Source organism: Electrophorus electricus, chromosome 10, assembly GCF_041902795.1.
Source record: "Electrophorus electricus isolate QZ-2024a chromosome 10, ASM4190279v1, whole genome shotgun sequence".
Lineage (NCBI taxonomy): Eukaryota > Metazoa > Chordata > Actinopteri > Gymnotiformes > Gymnotidae > Electrophorus > Electrophorus electricus.
In genome coordinates, this window is record NC_137506.1 from 29,908,736 (window position 1) to 29,933,381 (window position 24,646).

The 24,646-nt window shown below is 41.7% G+C and overlaps 1 protein-coding gene across 5 annotated transcripts in view; it reads left to right on the forward strand.

Annotated features, from left to right (window-relative positions):
- col12a1a (collagen, type XII, alpha 1a) overlaps window positions 1-22,584 on the forward strand; it is a 51,352-nt gene extending 28,768 nt beyond the window's left edge. For 4 of the 5 annotated variants that reach the window (XM_035533030.2, XM_081721005.1, XM_081721002.1 and 1 more), the window contains 35 exons: window positions 529-658; window positions 839-978; window positions 1,164-1,293; window positions 2,277-2,419; window positions 3,863-3,992; window positions 4,100-4,242; window positions 4,408-4,537; window positions 4,949-5,068; window positions 5,184-5,330; window positions 5,460-5,576; window positions 5,709-5,861; window positions 5,967-6,041; window positions 6,151-6,290; window positions 6,427-6,550; window positions 6,910-7,053; window positions 7,184-7,348; window positions 7,448-7,486; window positions 7,623-7,761; window positions 8,585-8,727; window positions 9,079-9,188; window positions 12,221-12,379; window positions 12,988-13,065; window positions 14,241-14,327; window positions 14,769-14,822; window positions 15,042-15,137; window positions 15,473-15,526; window positions 16,274-16,327; window positions 16,601-16,654; window positions 17,144-17,215; window positions 17,444-17,479; window positions 17,578-17,644; window positions 17,780-17,962; window positions 18,787-18,864; window positions 20,476-20,646; window positions 21,720-22,584. In XM_035533030.2, the coding sequence (XP_035388923.1) occupies window positions 529-658; window positions 839-978; window positions 1,164-1,293; window positions 2,277-2,419; window positions 3,863-3,992; window positions 4,100-4,242; window positions 4,408-4,537; window positions 4,949-5,068; window positions 5,184-5,330; window positions 5,460-5,576; window positions 5,709-5,861; window positions 5,967-6,041; window positions 6,151-6,290; window positions 6,427-6,550; window positions 6,910-7,053; window positions 7,184-7,348; window positions 7,448-7,486; window positions 7,623-7,761; window positions 8,585-8,727; window positions 9,079-9,188; window positions 12,221-12,379; window positions 12,988-13,065; window positions 14,241-14,327; window positions 14,769-14,822; window positions 15,042-15,137; window positions 15,473-15,526; window positions 16,274-16,327; window positions 16,601-16,654; window positions 17,144-17,215; window positions 17,444-17,479; window positions 17,578-17,644; window positions 17,780-17,962; window positions 18,787-18,864; window positions 20,476-20,646; window positions 21,720-21,871 (3,957 nt within the window). In that variant the 3' untranslated portion in view covers window positions 21,872-22,584. Of the gene's footprint in view, window positions 1-528; window positions 659-838; window positions 979-1,163; window positions 1,294-2,276; window positions 2,420-3,862; window positions 3,993-4,099; window positions 4,243-4,407; window positions 4,538-4,948; window positions 5,069-5,183; window positions 5,331-5,459; window positions 5,577-5,708; window positions 5,862-5,966; window positions 6,042-6,150; window positions 6,291-6,426; window positions 6,551-6,909; window positions 7,054-7,183; window positions 7,349-7,447; window positions 7,487-7,622; window positions 7,762-8,584; window positions 8,728-9,078; window positions 9,189-12,220; window positions 12,380-12,987; window positions 13,066-14,240; window positions 14,328-14,768; window positions 14,823-15,041; window positions 15,138-15,472; window positions 15,527-16,273; window positions 16,328-16,600; window positions 16,655-17,143; window positions 17,216-17,443; window positions 17,480-17,577; window positions 17,645-17,779; window positions 17,963-18,786; window positions 18,865-20,475; window positions 20,647-20,824 lie in introns of all 5 variants that reach the window. The other variant, XM_081721003.1, reaches the window with a different exon arrangement.
- The last annotated feature ends 2,062 nt before the right edge of the window (window positions 22,585-24,646 follow it).

A 24,646-nucleotide genomic window follows, 5' to 3' on the forward strand; every position in this document is an offset into this window, starting at 1 on the left:
TTATGAGTAGTATTTGAGCACTAAGTATTCTTTTAAAGCTTCTCTGTGGCTTTTAACTTTGCTCACACCAGGCCAGATGTCCTATCTATGTAGGCATCTGCATAATTCAATAAGACCATTGCGGAAACAAGGCCTGTTCTCAGGTCATTTTTCTTAATATTTCATCACACTTTAATAGAAAATCCAACATACTGCTTCAGTATGAATCGAAGCCACAGGGTTGACTTAGGATGGGCCTTCCTAGCCTCGACTGGAGCTGATTAGAGGACTGACAGGACTGAGGAGAGTGTGTTTTCCTGACTGTTGTGTCATCAGCTCTTTGTGGTTCGCAAGGGCCATCTTGGCCTCGTCTGTTGCTGGGCCGTCAGGAAAGAGAAGGAATAGTGGCTGGCCTTAAACCGCTGCTGGAAAAGAGAAAGCACATGATCTTCTTTCTCTCAAACATTATTTAAGTGAAGGCAGGCTCTCACAATAAATGGGCTGTCATCTGAGAGTACATTTTTCAGACTCTCCCACTTTCCCATCCAGACTCAGATTGGTGGGAAGAGGAACACAATTACCCTGCAGAAGCTGACTCCTGACACACCCTACACCATTACTGTGGCAGCCATATATGCAGATAGAGATTCCAAGGACATATCTGGGCAAGGAAAGACATGTAAGTGTCCAGTGATTTTCCTAAATGCCACTCCGTGGTTTTGATGTCAGTGACACAGTCAGTAAGTATAAAGTTATAACATGGTTCAAGAGCAGATACAGAATGGAATGTAACATTTCACAATAGGTACATTTTTGTTGACCTGAATCAGAGGTCGTCTTCTTAAACCTCTCTTCCTAGTGCCCCTTGGCGGTGTGCGAAGCCTCCAAGTGACTGACCCCACCACCAGCACTCTGAATGTACAGTGGGAGCCAGCCGAGGGCAGTGTGCGCCAGTATCGAATCTACTATCTCCCCGCACCAGGAGGGCCAGAGGACATGGTACAAACCTACAGAACCTCTCCCAGTTTATTAACTCGCCATTTCTTACATCTCTGGCTCAGTTAATGTCTACCTGCAAAATGGCCAAATACAACACCACTCTTGAATGGCTTCAGCGACTTTGAGAGATCACCAAACAGAAATGCAGAAATGACTGCACACACCTTGGTTTGTGTTGCATTCAGGTTCAGGTCTCTGGGAACACCTTCAACACCGTGTTGAAGAATCTCCAGCCGGACACCGTGTATGCTGTCTCTGTGGTGCCTGTGTATGCAGCCGGCGAAGGCAAACGCATGACTGAGAACGGAAAGACACGTGAGTCCGTAAAGCTTCCCCGCCTCCCCTCAGACTGCCGCTTGTTTCTTTATATTCTATTAACTTAGAATGACAGAATAATTTTATATGCTCATCTTACACTTTATGACAGACAAGCAGATCTGCTGAGGCAGGTTGTAAAGGCCCTTAAATTATTGTTACTGGATTAATCACTAAGACAAAACTGCTGATTTGTTGGCAACCCTTTTAATATATATCAAGATTATCTTAATGTGCCCTGTTTTATGTACACTAATGACTGGTAGTATATGTGCTGAGTTTTGGGGGAGATCCCAAAACCTTTTGCAATTTTCCTCCTTAAATGCAAAACCTGGGAGATGCGGAGACTTAAAAGACATTCTTTCACGGCCCCCAGGCTAAGTGCGACTAACAGGTTGTACTGTTGGCCACTGTTTTCTCGTTGCTCGGTTACCTTGTAGTCAGACTTACATAATGAGTGCTGCCTCATGCAAGCAGTATCAGTAACACACTTGGAGCATTGGCCCTGGTAGGATCGAATTAGTGGAATGATTTAATTTCTGTTGTTTTTAACTAAAATCTCTACAGCTATATGTAACACAAAAGAAAACCACAAATCATCAGGGATTTATTCTGAGATCCCCATGTTTTTGAAGACATGAGCATTAATCATTGCTTTGAGTACACTGTGTGACTGTGGAATGTTGGTCATTGTTCATATAGCACTTGCGCTCTGTTTCTAAACGCAGTGATGGCCGGGCTTCAACATTGTCTTCTTAATATGGTTGGCTGTTGGCTGAATTGTACAACTCTGGGCATCTGCTGCGGTTTAAAAGGGCAGAAATGTTTGTCTCCTTGCCCTGTGAAGTGCCGGGTGTCTTTGCTCTCTGTTAGGGACCCGTCCTCATAGTGCTGCCTTCTTTCCTGTACATATATCAGTCGGTTAAGCTGCGTTTAGGTCAGCAAAGCTGTTTGTAAACCTCTCTCCCAATGTCCTCTCGCAGTGGTGCGGTCCCCTGCCAGGAACGTCAGGGTGTACAACCCCACCCCAAACGCGCTGAGCGTACGCTGGGAGCCTGCGGCAGGAGACGTGCAGCAGTACAGGGTCGCCTACGTGCCATTCACCGGAACCCGCCCACCCCAGTCGGTGAGTCACGCTGTGTTGTCATGGCTACGCTGCAGGGTCAGAACAGGGCGTGTCTTTGGAGATTGCATGCTCCTGGGCGGTCTTTTTTGGACTGCTTGGGTTATGGTCTAGTTCTTATGTTCATGTCTGACCATGAGCCTTTGTTTTTACTCAATTTTGACTGGAAGGGTTTGCGTTCATGTCATGTCGTTATGTTTTCATATGACATCTATATCAGATGGGACATAGATTTTAAAAAAAGACACGTTAAAATGAATTCTTTTGCCTGGCACATGAACACAAACATCACCATGTGTGAGAAATACTGAGCACAGGTTAGTGGTGATGTTCCACTTTTGCTAACAGAAATACTGTCTTATCCAAAGCTGTGGTGATTTTTTTTTCCTCTGAATTACTTTTTCTGTCAAACCTGTTTTTTCCAGTGTTTTAGCCAGTTTTCCATAATCCCTCAATTGGACGAATGTGGTATAATTCTCAGGATCTTTCACAGGTTTTGTGCACTCTCTCTGAAATATTCTATCTGAGGTATTCTATCTGAGGTATTCTCTCTGCAGTGTTCCTTGTGCAATGACTTCACTTACCTCTTTCCATATTAACTGAAGCCTCGAGGACACCAAACCTTAAGCACTTACGGGGGATTATCTGACAAAGAATAATAAGCTTGTGCTAAAGTTAAAGAACTGAAGAGTCATTGGATTGGAGGATCAGCTTCCATTGCCGGCAGATGATATGGAGCTTTAAGGTCTTTTTGGTTTATGTATGGCATCAGTGCTTGGCAAGATGAGGGAACGAGGCAGGAGTCTGCTGCATCCCTTTTATCAGAGCAGACATCCCGTGTGCTCGAGACCCTCTGCCTTAGCCTCCGGGGCAGGGAACATTTTGACTGAGTGCAAAGATGATTGGAAACAGCAAGACTACACATTGTATTCTTGGAAATGCGAACATCAAAGGAATTTTTGTGCTACTTTTAACTTTATGATGGCTATAGAAGAGAAGCCTGTTGTAATCAGAGCTTGCAGGTACCGCCAGAGCAGGTTATCCCAGAGATGGTCTTGATTCCAGCCTGTTTTGGATAGGTAACCACCAGAATGGTGGTCTATCAGAATTTTGAATGTCCTTTCCATCCATTACAGCTTCTGAGTAGAACATTTAATAGCTAAACATTTCATTCAGCAAATAATCTTTTGGCAAAAATGAATATCAGTAAGTTAACTTAATTATTTTTAATCTGTAGTATTAGGTTTGCCCCATCTTCCAGTTCCAAAGAGAAAAAAAAATCTAGTGTCAGTTATAATGAAAGGGTGTTTTTTTTCCTGTCCAGTTTTCTGTGTGGTATTCCATTTTGGTTGCACAGAGATCTGATTGACTACACATCCATCACTTCCATTAGATTGCAAGTCCATTAGTATGTAAATTATTATTATTTTTTTTATCATCCTATAGATCCTTGTTCCAGGGAATACCCACCATGCCCTACTGGAACAGCTGAGCTCAGACACAGAGTACACAGTCGAGGTGTTCCCTATCTATGCCGATGGAGAGGGCTCTTCTGCAAGTGATAATGGCAAAACACGTACGTCCTGCACTTAAGCTCCTCCTTCAGTGACCGCAACGGTTCATAGACAGTAAAGACTGACAGTTCACTGGCTAATGGATGCATATATGGCTGTTCAATTGCAGTACCGCGCAGTGGTCCCAGGAATATGCGTGTGTATGACCCCAGCACGAGCACTCTGACTGTCAGCTGGGAGCCGGCCGCAGGGCCTGTGCTGCAGTATCGCATCGGATATGCGCCCACCACAGGGGATCCCATCGAAGAGTTCGTGAGTGGACACAGTTCTTAGCCAATGCACACTTTATTTGGTTGGCATGTTTTTCTACTTTAAAAAAAAAAAAAAATGTTTTACCTGTACAACTGTTCACAGCAACTACTCACAAAGTGGAGTACAATTTGGGTAATTTTGTTCTCTGTTTTGAATCATCAATAGACAAGTGTGCCCGGCAACAGAAACAACATCGTCTTGCAGAACCTAGAGCCAGACACGCCTTACAAGATCAACGTGGTGGCTGTTTATGTAGATGGACCCGGAGGAGAGCTTTCTGGAGATGGACACACATGTAATCACTCCTAAACACATCAGTGCACACACAGATACATTTAAACCATTTCCATTTGACACACACCCGTAATGCCCAAAGAATAAATAAATGACCTGGAAGCACCCGTGAGCATCATCAACATCAGACTGAATCCCAGAAGAAAAAAAATAGAGTTGCTTGGGAATACAACTGTTTGCCAGAAAGTCGGAAGTGGTTCGTCCTTGGAGGAATCCTTCTCTAAGAATAAATAAACACAAATGCAGTAATTGTACTCAGAAACAATCACGGATTTAAACCTTTAGGTCCAGCTGTCCCTGTCGCTGTTTTCCATTTCTCCTCAGTCTCTCTTCCCGGCCTGTTTCACATTTGATCATGTTTTCCAGTTGTACAGGGAGTCTAGAGCATTTGCCTCTTGTGTGTTACCCTTAGTGGGGCTCATGGGGCCACGCAACCTGCGCGTGTCAGACGAGTGGTACACCCGTTTTCGTGTGTCCTGGGACCCTGCACCTGCGAGGGTCAACGGCTACAAGCTAGCCTATGCGCCAGAGGGTGAGTCTCCGGATATTTCTGGACAAACGTCAAGTTCTTGGTCCGGTCCAAGGTTTTCACAGGTTCCCGATGGCATCTACCAGCTAAGGCATGTTATTGCTTGTGCAAATTACAGGTACTGATAGGTTCACCGAGATGTTTGTAGGAGATGTGACCACTTATAATCTGCACAACCTCCAGCCTGGGACCACATATGATGTGAAGGTCTTCGCCCAGTATGACGCAGGCACGAGTGGGCCTCTCGTTGACCAAGGAACTACCAGTACGTGCACATTTAAAGTGCATAAACATACCTTACATGAGAAGCAGCACCTTTCAGCCTTTTTGCTGGTGTTGGCTGAGGAATATAAACTCTTTACACTGACCCTTAAAATGTTTCCTTTCCACCCAGTGTACTTGAATGTGACAGACCTCACAACATACAATGTTGGCTATGACTCTTTCTGCCTTAAGTGGACTCCTCACCGAGCTGCTACCTCTTACAGACTTAAAGTCAACCCTTTTAACCGTGAGTTAGAAATGTTTTTATAAATCTGAATCTTTTGATACCCAAAGTCCTGTTGAGTATACTCTTTGCATTGAAATGTTATAGGCATCACCCAATGTATTGTTTCTATTTGCCCTTCTCGTTCCTTGGTAGCTTCTAACCGTGGCACACAGGAGGTCACAATCACTGCTGCAGAGAGCCAGTACTGTTTTGATGGGCTTGACTCTGATGCGCTGTACAATGCCACAGTGTTCACTCAGACTCCCAATATGGAGGGAGCCGGAGTCAGTGTTAAGGAGCGCACGTGTAAGTGAACTTCAGGAAGCATTTAACGCATGCTCTTCTATATTAGATCTGTTGACATGTATTAACTGCTAATTGTTTGTTGGTTTGTTTCTTTGTTTTGCTTAGTGGTGAAGCCCACTGTGCCCCCTACAGCACCGCCAACCCCTCCACCCCCTCCTACGATCCCTGCTGCTCTTGAGGGTAAGGAGAATGTTGAATCATGGTTGGAATTGTAGATGTACTCACTGGATGCTGCAGGTTCTTTTCCATTTTCCTCCTGTCCTCCATTTACCATTCCCACCCAATGCAGTTTGCAAGGGCGCCAAAGCTGACCTGGTGTTCCTCATCGACGGCTCGTGGAGTATTGGAGATGAGAGCTTCAGCAAAGTTCTCCAGTTCGTGTTCAGCATGATTGGAGCTTTTGATGTCATCAATCACGAGGGCATGCAGGTACTCACGCTGTCAGCCTGCTCCTAAATGGTAACATGTGCACGGAGCTCTTCTGTGGCTGACTTGGTTGGCGCTGTCCGAGTGCCGTGTGGGAAGCTTCTGCTTCTCCTAACTTTTTTCTTCCATTTGGAAACAGGTGTCCTTCGTGCAGTACAGCGATGATGCCAAGACAGAGTTCAAACTGAACACATACCATGACAAGGGAATGGCATTATCCGCCGTGCAGATGGTCAGCTACAGAGGAGGAAACACTAAAACAGGTGTGCGCTAACTGATCTCAGAAAACAGCAGTTTTATCAGCTGTCATGCAGTATAATGATATTGCATTAGATATGGATAAGGTATTGAATGGTTTTAAGAGGAAATTCAAACATGGTCATAGGGCTCAGTGGATAAGCCATAAGTAAATTCAGTTTTTAAAAATTTCCACATCAATTCCACATCAAATTAAATCACTCATACAAGTATCTGTTTTACACACACACACACACACACACACACACACACACACACACACACACACACATTGTGAATCTCTTTCAATGTTAATTTTGATGCTCTGTCAGCAGGATTAACCATCTAAGTAAAATCTCTGTTCTTTGGGGTCTGAATGTTGCAGGTGCTGCTCTGAAGCATGTTGGAGAGAAGGTATTCACATCAGACAGTGGGATGAGGAGAAATGTTCCAAAGGTTCTGGTTGTTGTGACTGACGGGCGCTCTCAAGACGACGTTAAGAAAAGCGCATCGAAGCTGCAGCATTCAGGTATCTGTAGACCCTGTTTACCAAGAGTGGTCCAAAATGCTACCAGCAGCAACAATGTGTTTTTATGATGGTGAAGGCTTGTTCAGGTGTGTGTGCTCTCTAAATGTAGTGTGTTCTCTTCTCTCCACAGGATTCAGTGTGTTTGTGGTGGGTGTCGCAGATGTGGACATCACAGAGCTGAGGAACATCGGAAGCAAGCCGAGTGAGAGGCATGTCTTTGTCGTTGACGACTATGATGCGTTCGTCAAGATTCAAGACAACCTCATTACGTTCATCTGTGAAACAGCAACATCAAGTACAAGGCGTTTCTTCACTTTTTACATTCGCTTTTTTATTTTCTCCTCAATACCAAATTAAATGACAACTGTGTTTTTTCTACTCTGCTCTCCTAAAGCCTGTCCATTGATTTACCTGGATGGATTCACGTCACCAGGTAAAACTGGTCAATATACTCAGAACAAATATAGAACTGATGGTTATAGACTAATTACATTACTGCGTTCATACTCCAAAGCACTTTTAGTAACTTGCAATCCACCTCCTTTTGTCGTGAACCTTATTGCATTTAGGCTTCAGGATGCTTGAGGCCTTTAACATCACTGACCGGACATATTCTGGAATGAATGGAGTGTCAATGGAAACAGGCTCCTTTAACAGTTTCATCGCCTACCGACTTCATAAGGATGCGTTCATTTCTCAGCCCACTAAGTAGGTTGAAGTGTGGACTGTTCTCTTTTTCTCTCTCTCTTTCCCTGTCACTTTCCTAGAGGACATTGTCCTCCAAATACTGTAATGGCTCCCAAGTGACTGTAATTGTTAATTGTTGTCTTCAAAGGTTTCAGCATTTATACATGACACAGGCCCTAAGTATTTTTCTTTTTTCCCCAGCTTGTAGAAATGAGATGTCAGGTGATTAAAATAATTGTTTTTTTTTTTGCCAAAACGTCTTGCCACATAAGTCATGAGTGGAGCATCCTGAGGTCAGGAAGTATAGCTTACTGGGGCTTTTCGAATGGATTCAGGCCATGGTGAAGCTGCTCAAGAACTCTGTGTAAATGTCCCTGGCCAAAGTGTGATCCCTTCACTTGTCTACCCACGCACAAATACCAATTGCTATAGACAACTGTGCAAATGGAAATGTTTCAAGCACCAGAGGATGAAGAGGAAAATACTTTCAATATGTTGCAATTTTTTAATGGCCTGGAGACTTTCTCCATTTTTCACACTAAGGTTTTCGTCTGATTCACTATTGCAGAGATTAGAGTTCATATGGTCTCCTGTTCTCAATTAACATGCATCAGATATGTGGAACATTCCCTATCATTTTCCCTTCTATAACTCATGCAACTTTTCACCATTATTGGCATGGCAATAACAGTATTACTATGCAGATGCCACGTTTGATTCTTCATATGTTTTTTAATGTTATGTGCTTTCTTGTCATATGTGCTTTCTTGTCATATGTTTTTTAATGTTATGTGCTTTCTTACCATTGATAGAGATGCGATGTTAATGAGTATTTCATTTCAAGGGAAATCCATCCAGATGGGCTACCTCCATCCTACACGCTCATACTGCTCTTCCGGCTCCTCTCTGACACCACCAAGGATACATTCGACCTATGGCAGATCGCTGATGGCAATAATAATCCAGAAGTTGGCCTTACTCTTGACCGTAAGAGACCTTTTCTTTATTCAGTACAGTGTATGTGTATGTGGGGTTGGCCTAGCCCACCTACCAGCTGTGTTTCAGGCTCAAGTCTCGACCCTCCAGTTCAACTTGACTTTGTGAATAATACCATTTATGAACATGGACTGTAGTCCGTAATCCTGCTCACAAGGCTGGGTCGATCTCTCATGGTAATCATTTTGAAGTGGATTTTCAAACTGTATGGACATGCATATCTTGAATTGCCAGTTTTATGAAACAATGTTGTTGACTATTTTTGGAACCTTTTCTCATGTGTTTCTCTGGTGTCTGTCTGAACAACTAGACCATTACATTCCTTTTCTTTTCTGTTTTTAGCTTCTAACAAAGTAATCACATTCTACAACAAGGACACCAGAGGAGAGCTTCAGAAAGTCAGCTTTGATAATGACCAAGTCAAGAGAATCTTTCACGGAAGCTTCCACAAGGTAAGAAATATTGTGTGTTTCATAAAAAGCATTTTTTAACAGTATTCTACACAAGGTAAAATATATTATGCCAAGTACCACACATACCCTAGGATCTTGTATGGCACTAGGAAAATGTAATAATTTAAGACCTATAGTAATTACTGTTAGCCATTACAACCTCCAGATGTACTTTTTAGTAATGTATTATATAATTACAAGTCATTCCAGAATTTTTGTTCCTTTTATGATTTTCTGGATTATTATTATAATTTATTATTTTAGATATTTGTTTGCTTGCTTGTGTGTTTTTACATATTTCTTTCAAAAAGGATTCCCAGCTATTAAAATCAGACTTTAGTGCTAGAGCAACTGCTCCTTGGAATTGAAGGCCTTTGGTTTGCAGCTGTGGTCTACTGTACTTAGCGAGTTCCTCCTCTCTCCCCACTGGCTTTGCAGGGGACTGCCACACAGAGAAACCTCCCTGAGAGATTTAGTTTCTGCCAACAGCTAAAAGATTACAGATTGGTTAAATGTCAGGGAAAACCTCCTCATTGTGGCAAACCTTTAATGGCAATAAGAATTCTCATTTCAGATTTTTACCATTTGTCTGCCAAGGCTTATAAACTGTATAGGGTCACTGGGTAAGTTCCATACAGGACGCATTAGAAAGTGAAGGCAACTTTTATTTTATTCCCTGACAATGCAGGAGTAATCTAGGAGTAAACGACAAATAAATTAGAATTTAACAGTATGGCTGAGGAATAGGTGTAGGTGAGCTTTTGATGATAAAATCTGTAGGGGTTTTATTACGTTCATGTGCTTCCTCTCCATGCGGTGTGAAGTCTACATGGAGGTTCTTTTAGGGGTTCCTCTTGTGTTGATGCCAGTGGCTTTTCCTACAGCGGTGTAGTTTTTGGCCATGCTTACACTACCAGTGCTGGGCTGACATTTTCCTCAGGATCAGAAAAATCAGTCACAAGCTCCATAACCATGAAGCCAAAATGGTGTTGACTTGGACCCTATTACTGTTGGTCGAGTTTGTCTTTTGAATTGTAGCATTTCAGTAGTTAGATACTCTGTTCTGGAGTTTTTCCCAGGCCAGAGTCTTACAGTTGCTTCATTATTATCTGTACTGGCATTTCACCCTTTCACATTTTCCATTCATAGGTTTGATTCATGAATTGTGCCAGTATTCATATCCTTCACAACGAGAGCAGTGAGGGAGATCCATCAAAGCGGCTTTTAACATCCCTTGATTGACCCAGGCCAGTACAACATGGCACAAGACATTTCTCAACTTTGGCTTTGTTGTACTGCGTTCAGTGCCCTTTCCCAAAGCTCTCTGTTTATTTGAAATTACAAATGGCTTTAATGATGCGTGAAACTGCATTAGCAAGCAAAGGAAGTACCCGTGAATAAAATGGTTTTCTGCCAACAGCTAAATTGATGTGACTTTTGTAAGCAACATGATAGCCCATGATGGCCAAAAGTCAATCCAAAGATAGCCAATCTGTAGATGTCAGGATGCATTCCATCAGCTTGCACTCATTTCTTGTCATGTTCTCAACAGTATGTTTGCTTGAGACCTCATACTTTCTTGGCCATGAATTGCTTTCCTTGATGACTCCTAAGGGAAGATGGGCGCACGACCAGGGGCGGATCAGGGTGTTTTGTTTTTTTTCTCCCAGTTGTCATCAAGGCTCAAGTTAGAAAATGGAGGGAGACAAGCATGTTCAGCAAGCATGAAATGGAGGCAGATAGGCATTATGAAACACTGACAGGAGATTTGTGGCGAAAGGGTGCAGCGGAGGGCCAAAATAAAACCACATGCGGACACCCGCGATAGCCAGAGCGGGAGGAGTTCAGCGGAGGAGAGAGCATGGTAAAAGAAGTGGTCATGGCCTTGTGTTTCTCTGACCCAGTCCCTTTAGAGAGCCTTGCCTGAAGATACTGTCAGCACTCGCTGGACATTATCTGGAGTGTCCTTTCTTATGACACTTTCTTAAAACAGGTGAAATACAGCACACTTTTATAATGGCTGAAGCTGTACTTTGAAAAATATTACATCTGCATGTGTCCAGATGACACCTAATTATACTACCTAATTACATTTCTTATGCTTCTTACTTTGTCTACAAGTATATATCTTCTTCTCAGCTTTCCAGTTGCCTTTGAACTTGTTGTTTCCATAAGCCTTGGTGCCTGCATCTAAACCAGAACCTCAGACCCTGTCGCCATTGGTTAGTCAAATGGCGGGTTTGTTCATGAAAGACATGGCTCGTAATGCACTACATGTTTGCCAGGACATATGGCCTAATTTATGGGTTGATATTATTCTTAATAGTATATATTATACTAGGGATTTCAGCAGGCTTGGCCCTTTGACTGAGAATGTGACGTTGCAAGATAATGGGTTGGTTATAGTGGACGGGCAGCCGCAGGACAACATGATAAAAGGATCACATTCTGCCATATCCCTCAAGAATAGCCTGGGAAAATACATGTGGAGACAGAGCGACATTACCAGCCTCACATGCATCAATTCCAAAAAGAAAATTACAGCTATTGAATCTGTTAATGTTTAATTAATCATACTGACAAAATTTCCCATTCATACCACTTGTACAGTGTTACCTGTAACAACAAAAATAATCTATAATTACCATAATTATAAGAGGGAAATAGATTTATTAATGTTTAAACTTACTTCTAATACTTCTAAACATAGATCACAGAGGATGCGAGTCCGTTGAGATATTTATGAGGAGGTCCAGGGGCAGTTAGGATGTGTACTGGCTTTTAATCATTCGTGTCAGGACGTGAATATAGTCCACATCTGAATGGAAAAGGTCTGGTTAGATGTGATCGTGTGCTGATTAGCATTCAAGGGTGAGATCATATCAGTGTCTTTGGAGAAAGATTCGTCTGTCTAAGTGCCTTCATTTTCTTTGTTAACAAGGAATCATCACTTAGCGTTTGCACATATTTGTGTCCAAGGTCTGGACTGCTGTGTCAAGTGCATACTGGCTAACGGTGTCTGCCTTTTGCAGCTTCATATCACCATTTCTCCGGAAAAAGTCAAGCTGAACATTGACTGCCAAGAGGTGGGAGAGAAGCCAATCAAAGAGGCCGGCAACATCTCCACGGGCGGCTATGAGGTGCTCGGTAAAATGGCGAAATCCGGTGGAGCCAAGAGGCAGTCTGCGACCGTAAGTCCGCAAGCGCGGTTTCATCCAAGGGTATAAAGGATAAAATATGGAGGAAAACCGAGACAAAAGTACAGAATGTCTCCTTTCATTTATGAGACTTTTCAGGCGCGCATTTCTGGAGTGATTCCACGCTTTGGTTTTAATTCCTGCAGTCGCCTTGGCTGAGTGACCGTGCCAGAGCTGCGCATATGTTCTCTTGGTTTCACTCCTTGCTCTCCTATCTGTCTTCTGAAGTCAGTAGGTGTAAACTGTAAATATCTGCGGAAGCCCAGCGTGCAGTTTGCTTGCTTTACATAAAAAAAAGCAAAGAAAAACAAAAGGTAAAAGAAGAAGAATAGTGGTACTGCAACCTCCCAGCGCTTATGCTGGTTATTGTGCATCACAACAGTAGCTGTTGCTGCTGTGTGGCTATTCTTCCACCAGTTTTATGGTTAAGTTGCTCCAGCTCATGCTGACAGTTGCTCATTTATGTGCTTTTCCAGCACACTGTGGGTGCCGCGCATGTGGGCACATTTTTTTAACATTATTTTTTTTGTTTAAATCCTAAGGCTCAATGGAAACCATCTGTAACATCCGCTTCTGTTCTTCTTTTTTTTTTTCTCCTGTAGTTCCAGCTCCAGATGTTTGATATTGTCTGCAGCCTTGGATGGACAAGTCGAGACAAATGCTGTGACCTTCCAGCGACGGTGAGAGGATATCCCAAACAGGCCGGCCCCGATGAGGGCCCGTCCTCCTCCTGAGCATAACAGCAACCTCTCCGTGTTTTGTTTGCATACAGCGGAATGTTATCACGCTCTCTAATAGCTCCTTATTCTTCAACTTCAGATTAAATGAGTCAAATTTCAACAGACCCTGTGGATTTTGGCTTGAGATATTCAGTTTGAATCGCAATTGTCTAAGCTCTGTAAACCACTGGAGCGCATGTGAACGCTCAGTAAAGTTGTTTGGGTTGAGAGTTTGTGCAGTGAGATGGAACAACTGAAATGAACTGCTTCTGTGGTGTTTCCACTGCTGCCGTGTGACCTGCTATTCATACTGGTGTTATACATAATTTAGTTCTGATCTGCAGAATATGTTTTCACTTAATGCTAGAGTGTGTTTCTTAAAGACATTTTGATTCCTGTCTGTGAAATGAAGTTTTTAAGATCTATTGAGTAAATCTCCTATATAGAGATCTTATTATATAAAGCGTGTATAATTTTCTTACAGAATAGTTGGACCACATATGGCCTTGAATTAATATACAAAGAGAGATGAATTTAAATACCCCAGAAACAGGTCACTGCAATGTAATTGCATAATGTTTGATTAATCACATTTTTAATTCACTGAATTTCCACATTATCTCCCTCTGGCCATATGGAGAGCAGATACTGCAAAGAATCACGTTGCCTGAATTTACTTGAGAACAAGCCTATGTTCCCTGTTGCATGAACAGCTCCAAAGCTCCGTGTTCATTAATGCAAGAATACATTTTAAGACAATGCAATGGCTGTGAAGCTAATGTCCATACAATTATTTTAATTGCAAACAATTACTTTACTAATAGCAGGCCAATGTTTTCTCAGTTTCTCTCAAGATGAAAGGCAGGGAGAGAGATTTCGTTTCATTCCTATTGTAGCTCGTTTTATTTTTCCTCTCATTACTGGTCCCTCATGACCCTGTGTTATGCAGGGTTTAGTCTGACGCCTCACTGAGGTCCCTCTATGAGAAACTGCTCACAGGGGTCCAGTCTGTGACCTCACTGAGGTCACTACATGAGGTCACAGCATTCTCTCTCTTTCTTTGCCTTTTCGTTTTTAAGGAACACTTAAAGTAGACAGGTGTTGACAAACATATTTTCTTCTTTGTTTCTTTGCAGAGAGATGAAGCCAAGTGCCCAGCTCTTCCTCACTCCTGCACATGCACTCAGGATAGCGTAGGCCCTCCAGGGCCTGCTGGCCCTTCGGTAAATCCATTAGAGCCTCACCGTGCACCTCCCCCCAGGTCTCTAAAGTCATTTTGCTTGCACTGCAAATCTGGCGTCTAAATGGTGAAGACAGAGAAGTATAGTGTTTCAGCAATGGCTGCCCCGAAAGTGCAACCCCTGCTCTTTCGTTAAGTCAAGGGTCATGAAAGAGGGGGGACTTCTGTGTTATTATGCTTGGTCTCAAGTCAAGGTGTTGATATTCATGAGCATACCTCACAGCGTGGGCTGTTAGCAGCCAGGGGCTTAAAGACATATCAGGAGACATCCTGGGAACCAGAGAGGGGAAGCCTGCAGGAGAGGCCTTGAATGTGTGAACAGAACCTAGTCCTTATCCCCCTGAAGAGGCCTCCTGACAGTGTGGTTTATTGATGGGATCCTCCACTGGAAGGCCTTTGGAACTGACTGCTCTCTGTTTTCCAGGGCAGCCCTGGTATGAAAGGCCCACGTGGTGATAGAGGTGATTCTGGATCTGCGGTAAGATTGGCCTCATCCACAGTCTTGTACCACTGCAAACACGCCAGTTTCCTTAACTCCCTAAATGACTCCATCCACCTTAATTCTGTAGGTCGATAGGTCTTTTAATTCTTACCAGCTGCACTGGCCTGCTCATCTCGCCCTTTGGGGCCCTCAGAAAGATGATTAATATGGTGACTGGCTGCTTACTCTCTGACGGCATCTGTTTTCCCCACTCAGGGTCCAATGGGCCCGCGTGGAGAGCAAGGTCCCTCAGGTCCGATGGGACCACCTGGTCCGCAAGGCCCGAATGGACTGTCTCTTCCTGGAGAACCAGTGAGTTTAAGCATGCACGATTCTGCTGAGTGTCTGTCTGTACCCTGCCAGTCCTCAATCAGACTTTTCCACTTTGTCCCCATTGGTCTTTATTAGCATTTTTCAAGTCTCTCTCATGGGGGGGGGGCTTGTACTATGAATGCTGCAATGTAATTGAAAATATGAGCTTAGCCGCTCGTGTTTGATTTATGACTAAAATCACACAACTTCAGAGCTATTTATTTTAGCCAAAGCACTAGTCACTTGTTCCTTGTCATGCCGTTTCAAACTCAGGAGTGTGTGGAGAAGAGTTGTGGTTCCAGTGTAAAAGTTCACATCTTTCCTGTAAATTTCAGGGACGGCCTGGGCCAAAGGGAGACCCTGGTGACTCAGGAATACCTGGCCAAAGAGTAAGTGCTCTTTCTGTTTAGCTTTTTCATCTCCAGTGTTGCATAGGAAATACAAACACATTTTGCAGTAGCTGTATTGGCTTTACAGCTAAAGTTCTCTGTGGGGTGTTGAGATGTATTTATGTTATAGGTTAAGCAGACAAAAATTTGTTATGCATAGCATGTTGTTGTTTTTTTTTGGTTTGTAAAGAGCTGATATTTTAATGTGCATGCTATTATGATAGCATAAAATGTTGCATGCATACAGTAAGTCTGGCGTTTGGAAGGTTTAGGAAAGGTTTACAGGTCTCTGAGTACTGAGGAAAGAGACAAGTACACATCTTTCTCTCTTCATTGAAGTTGAATAGAAACATTCATGTCTGTTATTTGCTGCCATTTGAAAGGTATGTTTGGTTTGTTTTTGGAAATATTAGCAAACAAGAAGCAGTCACTTTCCTTTAAGCTTGCTTTAATGTGCTGTTCCAACATTTTGCCATGCTTGCTGAAATTGCTTCCCTTTTTCTCTTAAAAACATTTCTGTTAACGCCGTAGCTATTCATTGAATCGGAATAGAGCTCAGAGGAAGAAATATCGCCACTGAATTTTGAGCGAGCTGTGCAAGTGGGCATCATCAAACCTTTCTGCAATGTTTACCATTCTGACTTTTGTAAAAGGATAACAGCATGTGATGCTGAAATATTTGTTTTACCAGTTCATTTTAACTGTTAAGACAGCTACTGGATTATGGAATTTCGTCCTTCTGTTCAGGGCCCTCCTGGTGCTCCAGGGCCCCTCGGCCCCGTTGGGACATCTGGAGCAAGGGTAAAACTTTTTAGTTCAACTGATTGTTTGTTTTCTTATTGCTTACCCATATGCACAAACACACTATTTTTAGGTGCCTTCTTTTAGAGTATGTTTCCAGCTTATATTATGTTTCTCGCTGTATGCTATGTCTGGTCTCACTAAATTTAGACTTTTGTATTAGACTTGTCTCTGGAACATGTTTAAACATTCCATCTGACTGGATAATCTTTTGCTGGAGTTGTTACCATGCATGTGTTACCCACTTTGTGATTGAGTATGCTATCTGTACAGGGACCACCAGGACCAGAAGGCCCATCTGGACCAAGAGGCCCAGCAGGACCAATGGTGTGTAATTAACCATTAAGAAAAAAAATCTCTTTCAGTTTGTTTTGGTGTTTTTGAATGAGTATTTCACTTTCTAATTGATGTAGCTAAGACAGTTAGAATACGCTCCAGGATTCAGCAACACCATCTGCAGTAGACATCCAAGGCTCCCATTTTAAAAAATCCAGCGTGCATCTCATTTTCTGTTTTGTGGTTTCCCCTTGACTCCACTTAATGGCTCCACGGTGGCACTGGGCTTTTTTCCAGAACTCCAGTCACATACATTTTGAAGTTTTAAATCCTGAATGCTCTGAAACCGCTGTCTATGGTCCTCATATGTTTGTGCTTAGCAGGTCAAAGCTTGAATTATAGATCTGCACATGCTATTTTGCATAAATCTCGTCCTGCTCTCATGTCCAGTGAAATTACTGTAAAATTGAACCAAGAGCACATTCCCACATGATGGGCGTTTTTAGAGTCTACGAATACATAATAGATTTATCTTTTCAGGGAAGCCCAGGAACTCCCGGGATGCCAGGCATCACTGGAAAACCTGGCAAGACTGGCGACCCAGGATTCCTGGTATGTGTGTTCTGTTGGATCCTTTTTCATGTACGTAACAAACAAGATGATGTGGTTAAATAAGTACAACGTAACTTATACCGCCCTCAAAGTTGAGATGAAACCATCGCCGCTGCGAAAGAGCAAAACTAGACATCAGCTGCAGCCAGAAGCTGCTCTGTTTGTGTGTTCATTCCCTTCTCTCCCCTTTTTATACTCCATTCACTTTACACACTTTCTCGATCACAGGGACCTGCTGGTGTGAAGGGAGAAAAGGGGGAGAGGGTATGTGCTTCCCTTCTCGTTTGCGATAACTCACAGATAGAGCCTGAGGTTTGGATATTTGAATCTTCTATTTATCTGCTATTGTCTCTGTTCTCCAGGGTGATTCTGCCTCGCAAAATATGATGCGATCCATCGCAAGACAAGTCTGTGAACAGCTAGTTAACAGTGAGTCATCTCCTTAACAGGATCGGAACACTTTTTTACTTTTTGTGGGGGGGTTTTTTTTCGTGAACGTACACCCCAAAAAACATTACGTTGGGATTTCCAGAGATATTTCAGAATATTGTTCTTCGCCCCCAGGACAAATGAGCAGGATTGACATGATGCTGAATCAGATTCCCAGTGGATACCGCTCCAACAGTCCGGGTCCTGCTGGGCCTCCAGGGCCTCCTGGTGAGCAGGGCGCTCGTGGAGAACCTGGCCAGGCTGGACGCAGTGGTTTCCCTGGCAACCCTGGCTTACCAGGGCCTCCAGGCGAAAGAGGTATGAGCTCCATAAGGACCTTAGGAATGTGGATTTTATTAATGTTCCCTAACTCTCATGCCTCCACACAGCTTCATATAGACTGCAGCCTGATGGATGTATCTTTTATGACCGTCCTCATAGCATGGATTCTTTAGATGGTGCAGTAATAGTAGAGCCTGTCCACTGGGCAAGAGATGGAGTATTAAGTTATAGTGTTACCACTGTGCAAAGCATATCTGAATCTTCAGGGAATTAATTGGTGTAAGAAGTCATTTAATGCACCCCAATTTTTTATAAGTAAATCCAATTTCAGGTGCAAATGCGTATGTGCAAATTGCTTTGATGGTTAGATGGTTAGATAGAGTAAATGGTTAGATATATTGTAAAAGAAAAGAAAAGAAAATTCTAGTAGAAAAACAAAGCATGACTGTAACATATGGTGCCGTTTTGAGAGGCCTCCTATCTTCTGTGTAATAGCCAAACTGTCTCCTGCTGGTTGGCTGATAATAGCAGAAGGCTTACAACATTTTCAAATGGTCTAATGTTTAAAAACAAAGTTTTATTCCAAGCAGCCATGCACAAAAATTAAGATCAGTTGGAACACTGGAATTTCATACACTGCCTTAATACCATCCATATGTTCCTTGCACTACACGGATTGGGGATTTTGTGTATTACGTGTTAAAGTATTTGGTTGGTTGGTGTATTTATCGTTACCACTTGCCATTGTGCTAGTGCACCCCTTTTCAGTGTTACACAGTTGTGTCCGAAAAGAAATTGGTGTGTATCTGACCATGGCATTGCTGGTCTGAGTGCCTTCCTGACCACCTCTGCCACTGCAGGGTTGCCAGGAGAGAAGGGGGAGAGGGGGAGTCCAGGCATGGGCACGCGAGGACAGAGAGGACCACCCGGACCACCTGGTGCGTAATATCTCTGCTCGTCCAAGTCGGTCTCACGGCTGACCAGATAGGAGCCGCAGATTCGCTACTTTAAGGTCAGGTCGAACACTGCTTGATGGCCTTTAAACGAAGAGAAAAAAGAAAAAAAAACTCGACAAGTGCCTGTTTCCTTTAAGGCTAAAAATCTAAATTAGTTCCAGAAGTAAAAAGCTCGTCTGCTGCAAGACTGATGTATTAATGTACTCAAGCAGGTTGTGCTTGGGCACTTGGGATTAAGGGAATCGTTCAAATAGCCTAACTACTTCACACGCTCAGAAATTACACTGCACATGAAAAATGCAGTGGAAAATGTTTAAATCCAAGCAGGACCACATGTCCGTTCTGATTTCAATGTTGAATGTTACTGAAATTAATTCTAGTTGCTCATTGATCTCTGTTAGAGACATTTCTCAGCATAGAAAGCTACTTGCTGTACACTGAGCCTTAATAATAATAATGCCTTAGGGAACTGATTGTTACAGAACAGTGGACTTCAGGGACTTCTGGGTACAAAAGCTGAGATGTACCTAAACACATCTTATGAATTTCAATTGGGCCAGCTGTGCTTTATAAATTCTCCCTTCAAGTAGTCAAAGTATTCCCAGCAAAACATTTCTGAAATTTATGTCAGTCTTGCCTGTGAGTAGCCCACATGGATGTTTTCGCACATATGTGAAGACAACACCATTGTTAATCAAGAGCTTGGGGTCTGGACACACATAAAGAGCTTGAACTAAATCCATTATTCAAAAAGCAGGCAGAGTTTCACCAAGGTTGGTGTCAGGTTGATTCACTATATGAAAGACATTGTTTCAGGAAGCTTTTGTTTTAGGAAGTTATTAAACACACTGTATGAAGATATGGAATGACAATTACAATAATGTGCCTAATGTTTCTTCAAGAGGTATTCTGGGTTTTCCGTAATAGGGAGCGTAGTCACTGATGTACACGTCCTTGTTTCAAAGTAGAAGTACTGTTCTTAAAGACCCATTGTTGCAGCAATCTGTTAAGCAGGCGTAGCTCATCATCTAGTGATCTAAAAATATTGGGTCTCTGAGGCAGCTTTGCATACAGATTCACCAAATTGAATTACTATTCAATATGCTACTCTAAAACTTCCCATTCCCAGAGGTCGCTTATCACTGGAAGCTGAGTAACACTGCCAATGTCTAGCCGTTCACTGAAGTCCTTCCCCCTCCTAGAGAAACCCAGCCAAGATCTCTGTGAATGGAATAAGACAAGGACAGTAGGGGGATGTTCCCACTGACTCACCTTCATAGGGGGGTCAGTTAGACTTACTCAATGCGTTGCCTACAGGGGCTTCATTGATAACACATGTGCTGACTTCAGATTGTGAGACTGAGAGCTGAGGGTGAAATCATTCCAAACTTGGTTTATGCTGTCTAGACAGAAGGGGGAGGGAGGGGGGGCTCCACACAGTTCTTTCCCCTTACTCCCTTTTAATTGAGCAGTCAAAATATTTAAATTACAGTGCTAGAAACCAGTTTTCCCCTTCCACTTCTAGTAGAGATTTGAAAGTGATGTCAGTGGATGTCTGATGGTTTGTTCACCCCTCTTTTTGGTTTCTTCCAGGACCACCAGGTGTGTCCCAGGCCGGACCCCCAGGTCCCTCAGGCTCATCCGGGTCCAGCGGACCACCAGGACGCCATGGTTCTCCAGGAATCAGAGGACCACCTGGGCCCCCTGGTTACTGCGATTCCTCTCAGTGTGTAGGAATCCCTTACAATGGACAGGGATATGCAGGTAAGTGGCAGGGAGGGGAGATGGTCATTTAGCTGGATGCCTTGTGTGTCTTACTAGCTGTTTAAAATGAGTGTTATGGTGTAATTAAAAGGTAGAGAACTGCATGCATGTAGATTATTTCACAAATAAAGAAAGGAAACAGTAATGTTACACTAACACCATCTTTAACCCATTTCAGGTCTGGCATAGTATGCATAGTAAGCTGCCTGTCACCCTTAAATTTTGAAATCCTGAAAAAATAAACCAATCCTCTCTGAGAGATCAGCACATTCGCTAATAAGCTTTTAAGGATAACGACCGTGGATTTGATTTAATGAACTTTTGCTGGCCAACTCTAAAACCAAACCAAACCAAAGAAAGGACTGGACTGCCACTAACACCAGCTCACCGCTACTCTATCAGGCAGGCATCAGTGATGGCTACATACCTGTGGCCTGGTTGCATCTTGAACTCCAAAGCAGCAAACAGCAAGATTGAGCTTCCTTTTGCTCAAGAAGCATGTAAACTACTAACCATGAGGATTTCATAGATGAGGTCAACAGAGATGATAATGGATGAGGGTGAGGTGTTTGTAAATAAACTATTGATCCCTTGTAAATGAATTTCAGTCACAGTAAAGGGGTTAACATCTGTCATCAAGCTTGTGCCTCATAACTTGCATCTTGCTGACTGCCAACATAACCTTTATATTTTTTGTTATTATTTTCTTAAATCGCTTCAATTAATGAATACAGCCTCTGCTCAGGTTATAAATGTAGCATGTGCAATTTGTACATGTAATCATAATCTCCTTGATTATGTTTGCAGAATGTTGTGTTCAAACAAATCACATTTTTCTCTTATTTTCATTGAGATTTATCTTGTGGGATAATAGGCTACCTCGCCGTGCCATAAGGAACAGAATTGCTGGTCAATCTTTACTTCATCCCAGCACTTGGTTTCTAGTTGTTGTTTTTTTCTGGTTGTACAATATACTTTTAAGTTTTAGATTTAGGCATGGTATAGGACTAGCAAAGTTTGTAAACGCATACAAAGAGCAAGATTGAGAAACAATGAATAATATTTCCAACCAGGCCACTACCCACCTCAGCCTGATACCTACGTAGTGCCAATTCCAGAGGAAACATCAGAAGATACTGTGACAGAGATACAGTCTCCTGGTTTACGAAACCTGCGTGGAAAGAGATCACTATCAAGACAGGAAACAGAGAGGATAGAAACATAAACCAAGTAAAAAGTACCTTCAGATTTTATTTGCATGAAGAACAACATCCAAAGCTAAATGTCGTTATTGGATCATGCTTCATGCATATGCAAATTTAACAAGGTTAAGTGGAAATAAGGCTGCTATCCAACCCTAATTTCCTGTTCATGTTAAGAAACCTGTGTGCTTGCTCACTGTCCCCAAACTTGTAATATAAATCCTCTGTAAGTTTTTATGCAACTCCTATTCAGTGCACTAACCCTAAGATCAGTATTCAATGTAATGTCTTAACGTTAAGATGTATAGACTGACCCGATGGATTCCACACAGATCATTGCAATTTTTATATTGATTCATTGCAATACAATTTCATCTTATGCCTTCGTTCTCATCAGTGAAGGCTTTCAGATGTAATTCCATTTTCATTTCTAAAACCTTGTAAGACTTGGCTTTTGTTTCATTATCCTAAATATTTATCTGTTGTATACCAGCTCACAGCTCATTTTTACCAAAGGTGGAATTGCATGACTGTGTTGTATATTTAGTAAGTACATTTTAAATATAGTTTTTTTTTTTAATCGATCTTCAATGCAGTTGGAATTTGAATCAATACTGTGGTCATAGTATTGCTCCTTTATGTTTGAACTGCAAATTGTGAATTCCACAGCCTTATTTTCTTATTTATTTCTGGATCAGAAGAGGCATTTTTCAATAAAACTACTGAAAATGTTTAACCTGTTTTACTGATCTGTTCTGCCCATTCAAAATTTTGACATTACTGATTCAGTAAGGATGACATAAGAATAAAATAGTGAAATGTGCCAAGAACAGCAGGAATATGCTTTTTGAGAACATAACCATGCATTTTTTCACATTATGTCAAATAAACAATTTATTTTTATATTAAATCAATATAAAACAAAGCCACAGCCCTAGTGATTTCTGTAATTGCAAGCCAGATCATGCTTCTTGAAAGGTCAATTCAGAATTGAACAGTAGTATTAATAAGATTTAGAAAGGTATTATCATGTCCCAAATTTGCAAGTCTAAGCTATTTGGGTGATTGTATGCACCTCTAACAACGATGCAGATTGCTGGCATTTGGATTTCTTTAGTTTAAAGCCTTAATAGCAATTCTAATTATGTTGCTGCCAAGATCTTACTATTACAAGCCCACTGTTAAAGGCGCTTCTCTTATCCATTTCAATGGAAAGTTTTCTCAAACTGAAATATTTCAATCAAGAGAACTTAAAAGAAAACTAAATTAACTTAGCATTAATGGGTTTCAGGCCAAAGGTCACAGACATCACAAATAACAAAACATAACTTTAACAGATGTTTCAAACCTTTGGCATTTTAGAGATAGATTGATAGACTTTTGTTTGTTCTGCACAGTTTAACAGATATACCATGTACATCACCAGAATTATAAAGGGTATAAAAATTCCAAATATTTCCTGACTCACGTAAGCTCAACAGACCCTGAAAGGCCTATATCACCAAGCTTATACCAGTTCATACTATTTCTCTAACTATTTACAATCATTATTATTATCAATACAGTGTGTTATTAGTGGTTATTTTAGAGACAGTAGGCTACTAGGCTAACTGCTACTAGGCTACCATCTGGACTGCATATACTGGTGAATGTAAATGTGCTCATTCTATCATGGCATAAAACAGTGTTGGAATAATTCTGCTACATGTGCATCCAAACTCTGTGAAAAGTGAGAACAAACCACAACCCACAAATCCAAAGTTAGCTAGCAAACCTATCTGAGCATTTAAATAAATAGTTTTAAAAGTTTCCAAGGAGTATGCCACTTTTACCTCACCTCCAATACATTCAAGTAGGTTCCTGTCCTGTACTGAAAATCTCCATTGATGGCACACTTTGTTCATTTAAAAATCCTTATTAAGACATGGAGACAAGGTTACTGTCTTCTTTCAAATTCCGTAAATCTACTCTTTCCACAACTATAAAACAAATCATTATTAATTTTATAATAGAATTCAGACAGATATTTTTGTAGAGCATTATAGAGCAGTTTGGATGCATGAACCTGTTTTTTAAACGTCAATTAAAATGTTTTCAATAGCGACTTCAGATCGGCTTTTACTCATAACATATGATAGATGACCAGTAAGAGCCATTAAGTAGTGTGCAACTTAACATGTCCAGTGATAAATTACAACAGTGGTTCTTGGTTTGCATGCTGCGTCTGGAACATTAGTCAAAAACATTAATGTTTTGGAGTTTCAGAAAAAAAACTATTTATTCATAGTCCTATGTGTTCCTAGATGTTATTGCAACACACTCAATATGGAAACTATGATAATTGTCCATTTTGTTTTTATTCAAAATACAGTAGGTAAGAGACACAAATGGCAACCGTATTATTAATACGTACAAGAGACTGAGTAAAACATATTCAGTAAATAAGCAAATTAATCAAGATTCAGTCTTCTTTCAGCAGAGTGTAATAAATTACCCTAGTTCTCCACATGCTTTTGTCCTGTACAAGTATTGTGTTCAGATGAACTTGCACTAAGTAAATGGAAATGCATGGAAGACATCATATTTCATCAAGTCCAAACATGCAGACCTATGGTTTATCTTCTTCACATCTAGTGAAGTAAATACAACCTACAAATTACATACAAGAATATACAGGTTTAGGAACTGAACATGCTGTTAATGCAGTGGAAACTAACAGCTCTAATGTATGTGTGGGCAGGACATTCCAAGAGCAATAGTGAACCACTATAATAATTCTTATTCACCAGTTAATGGGG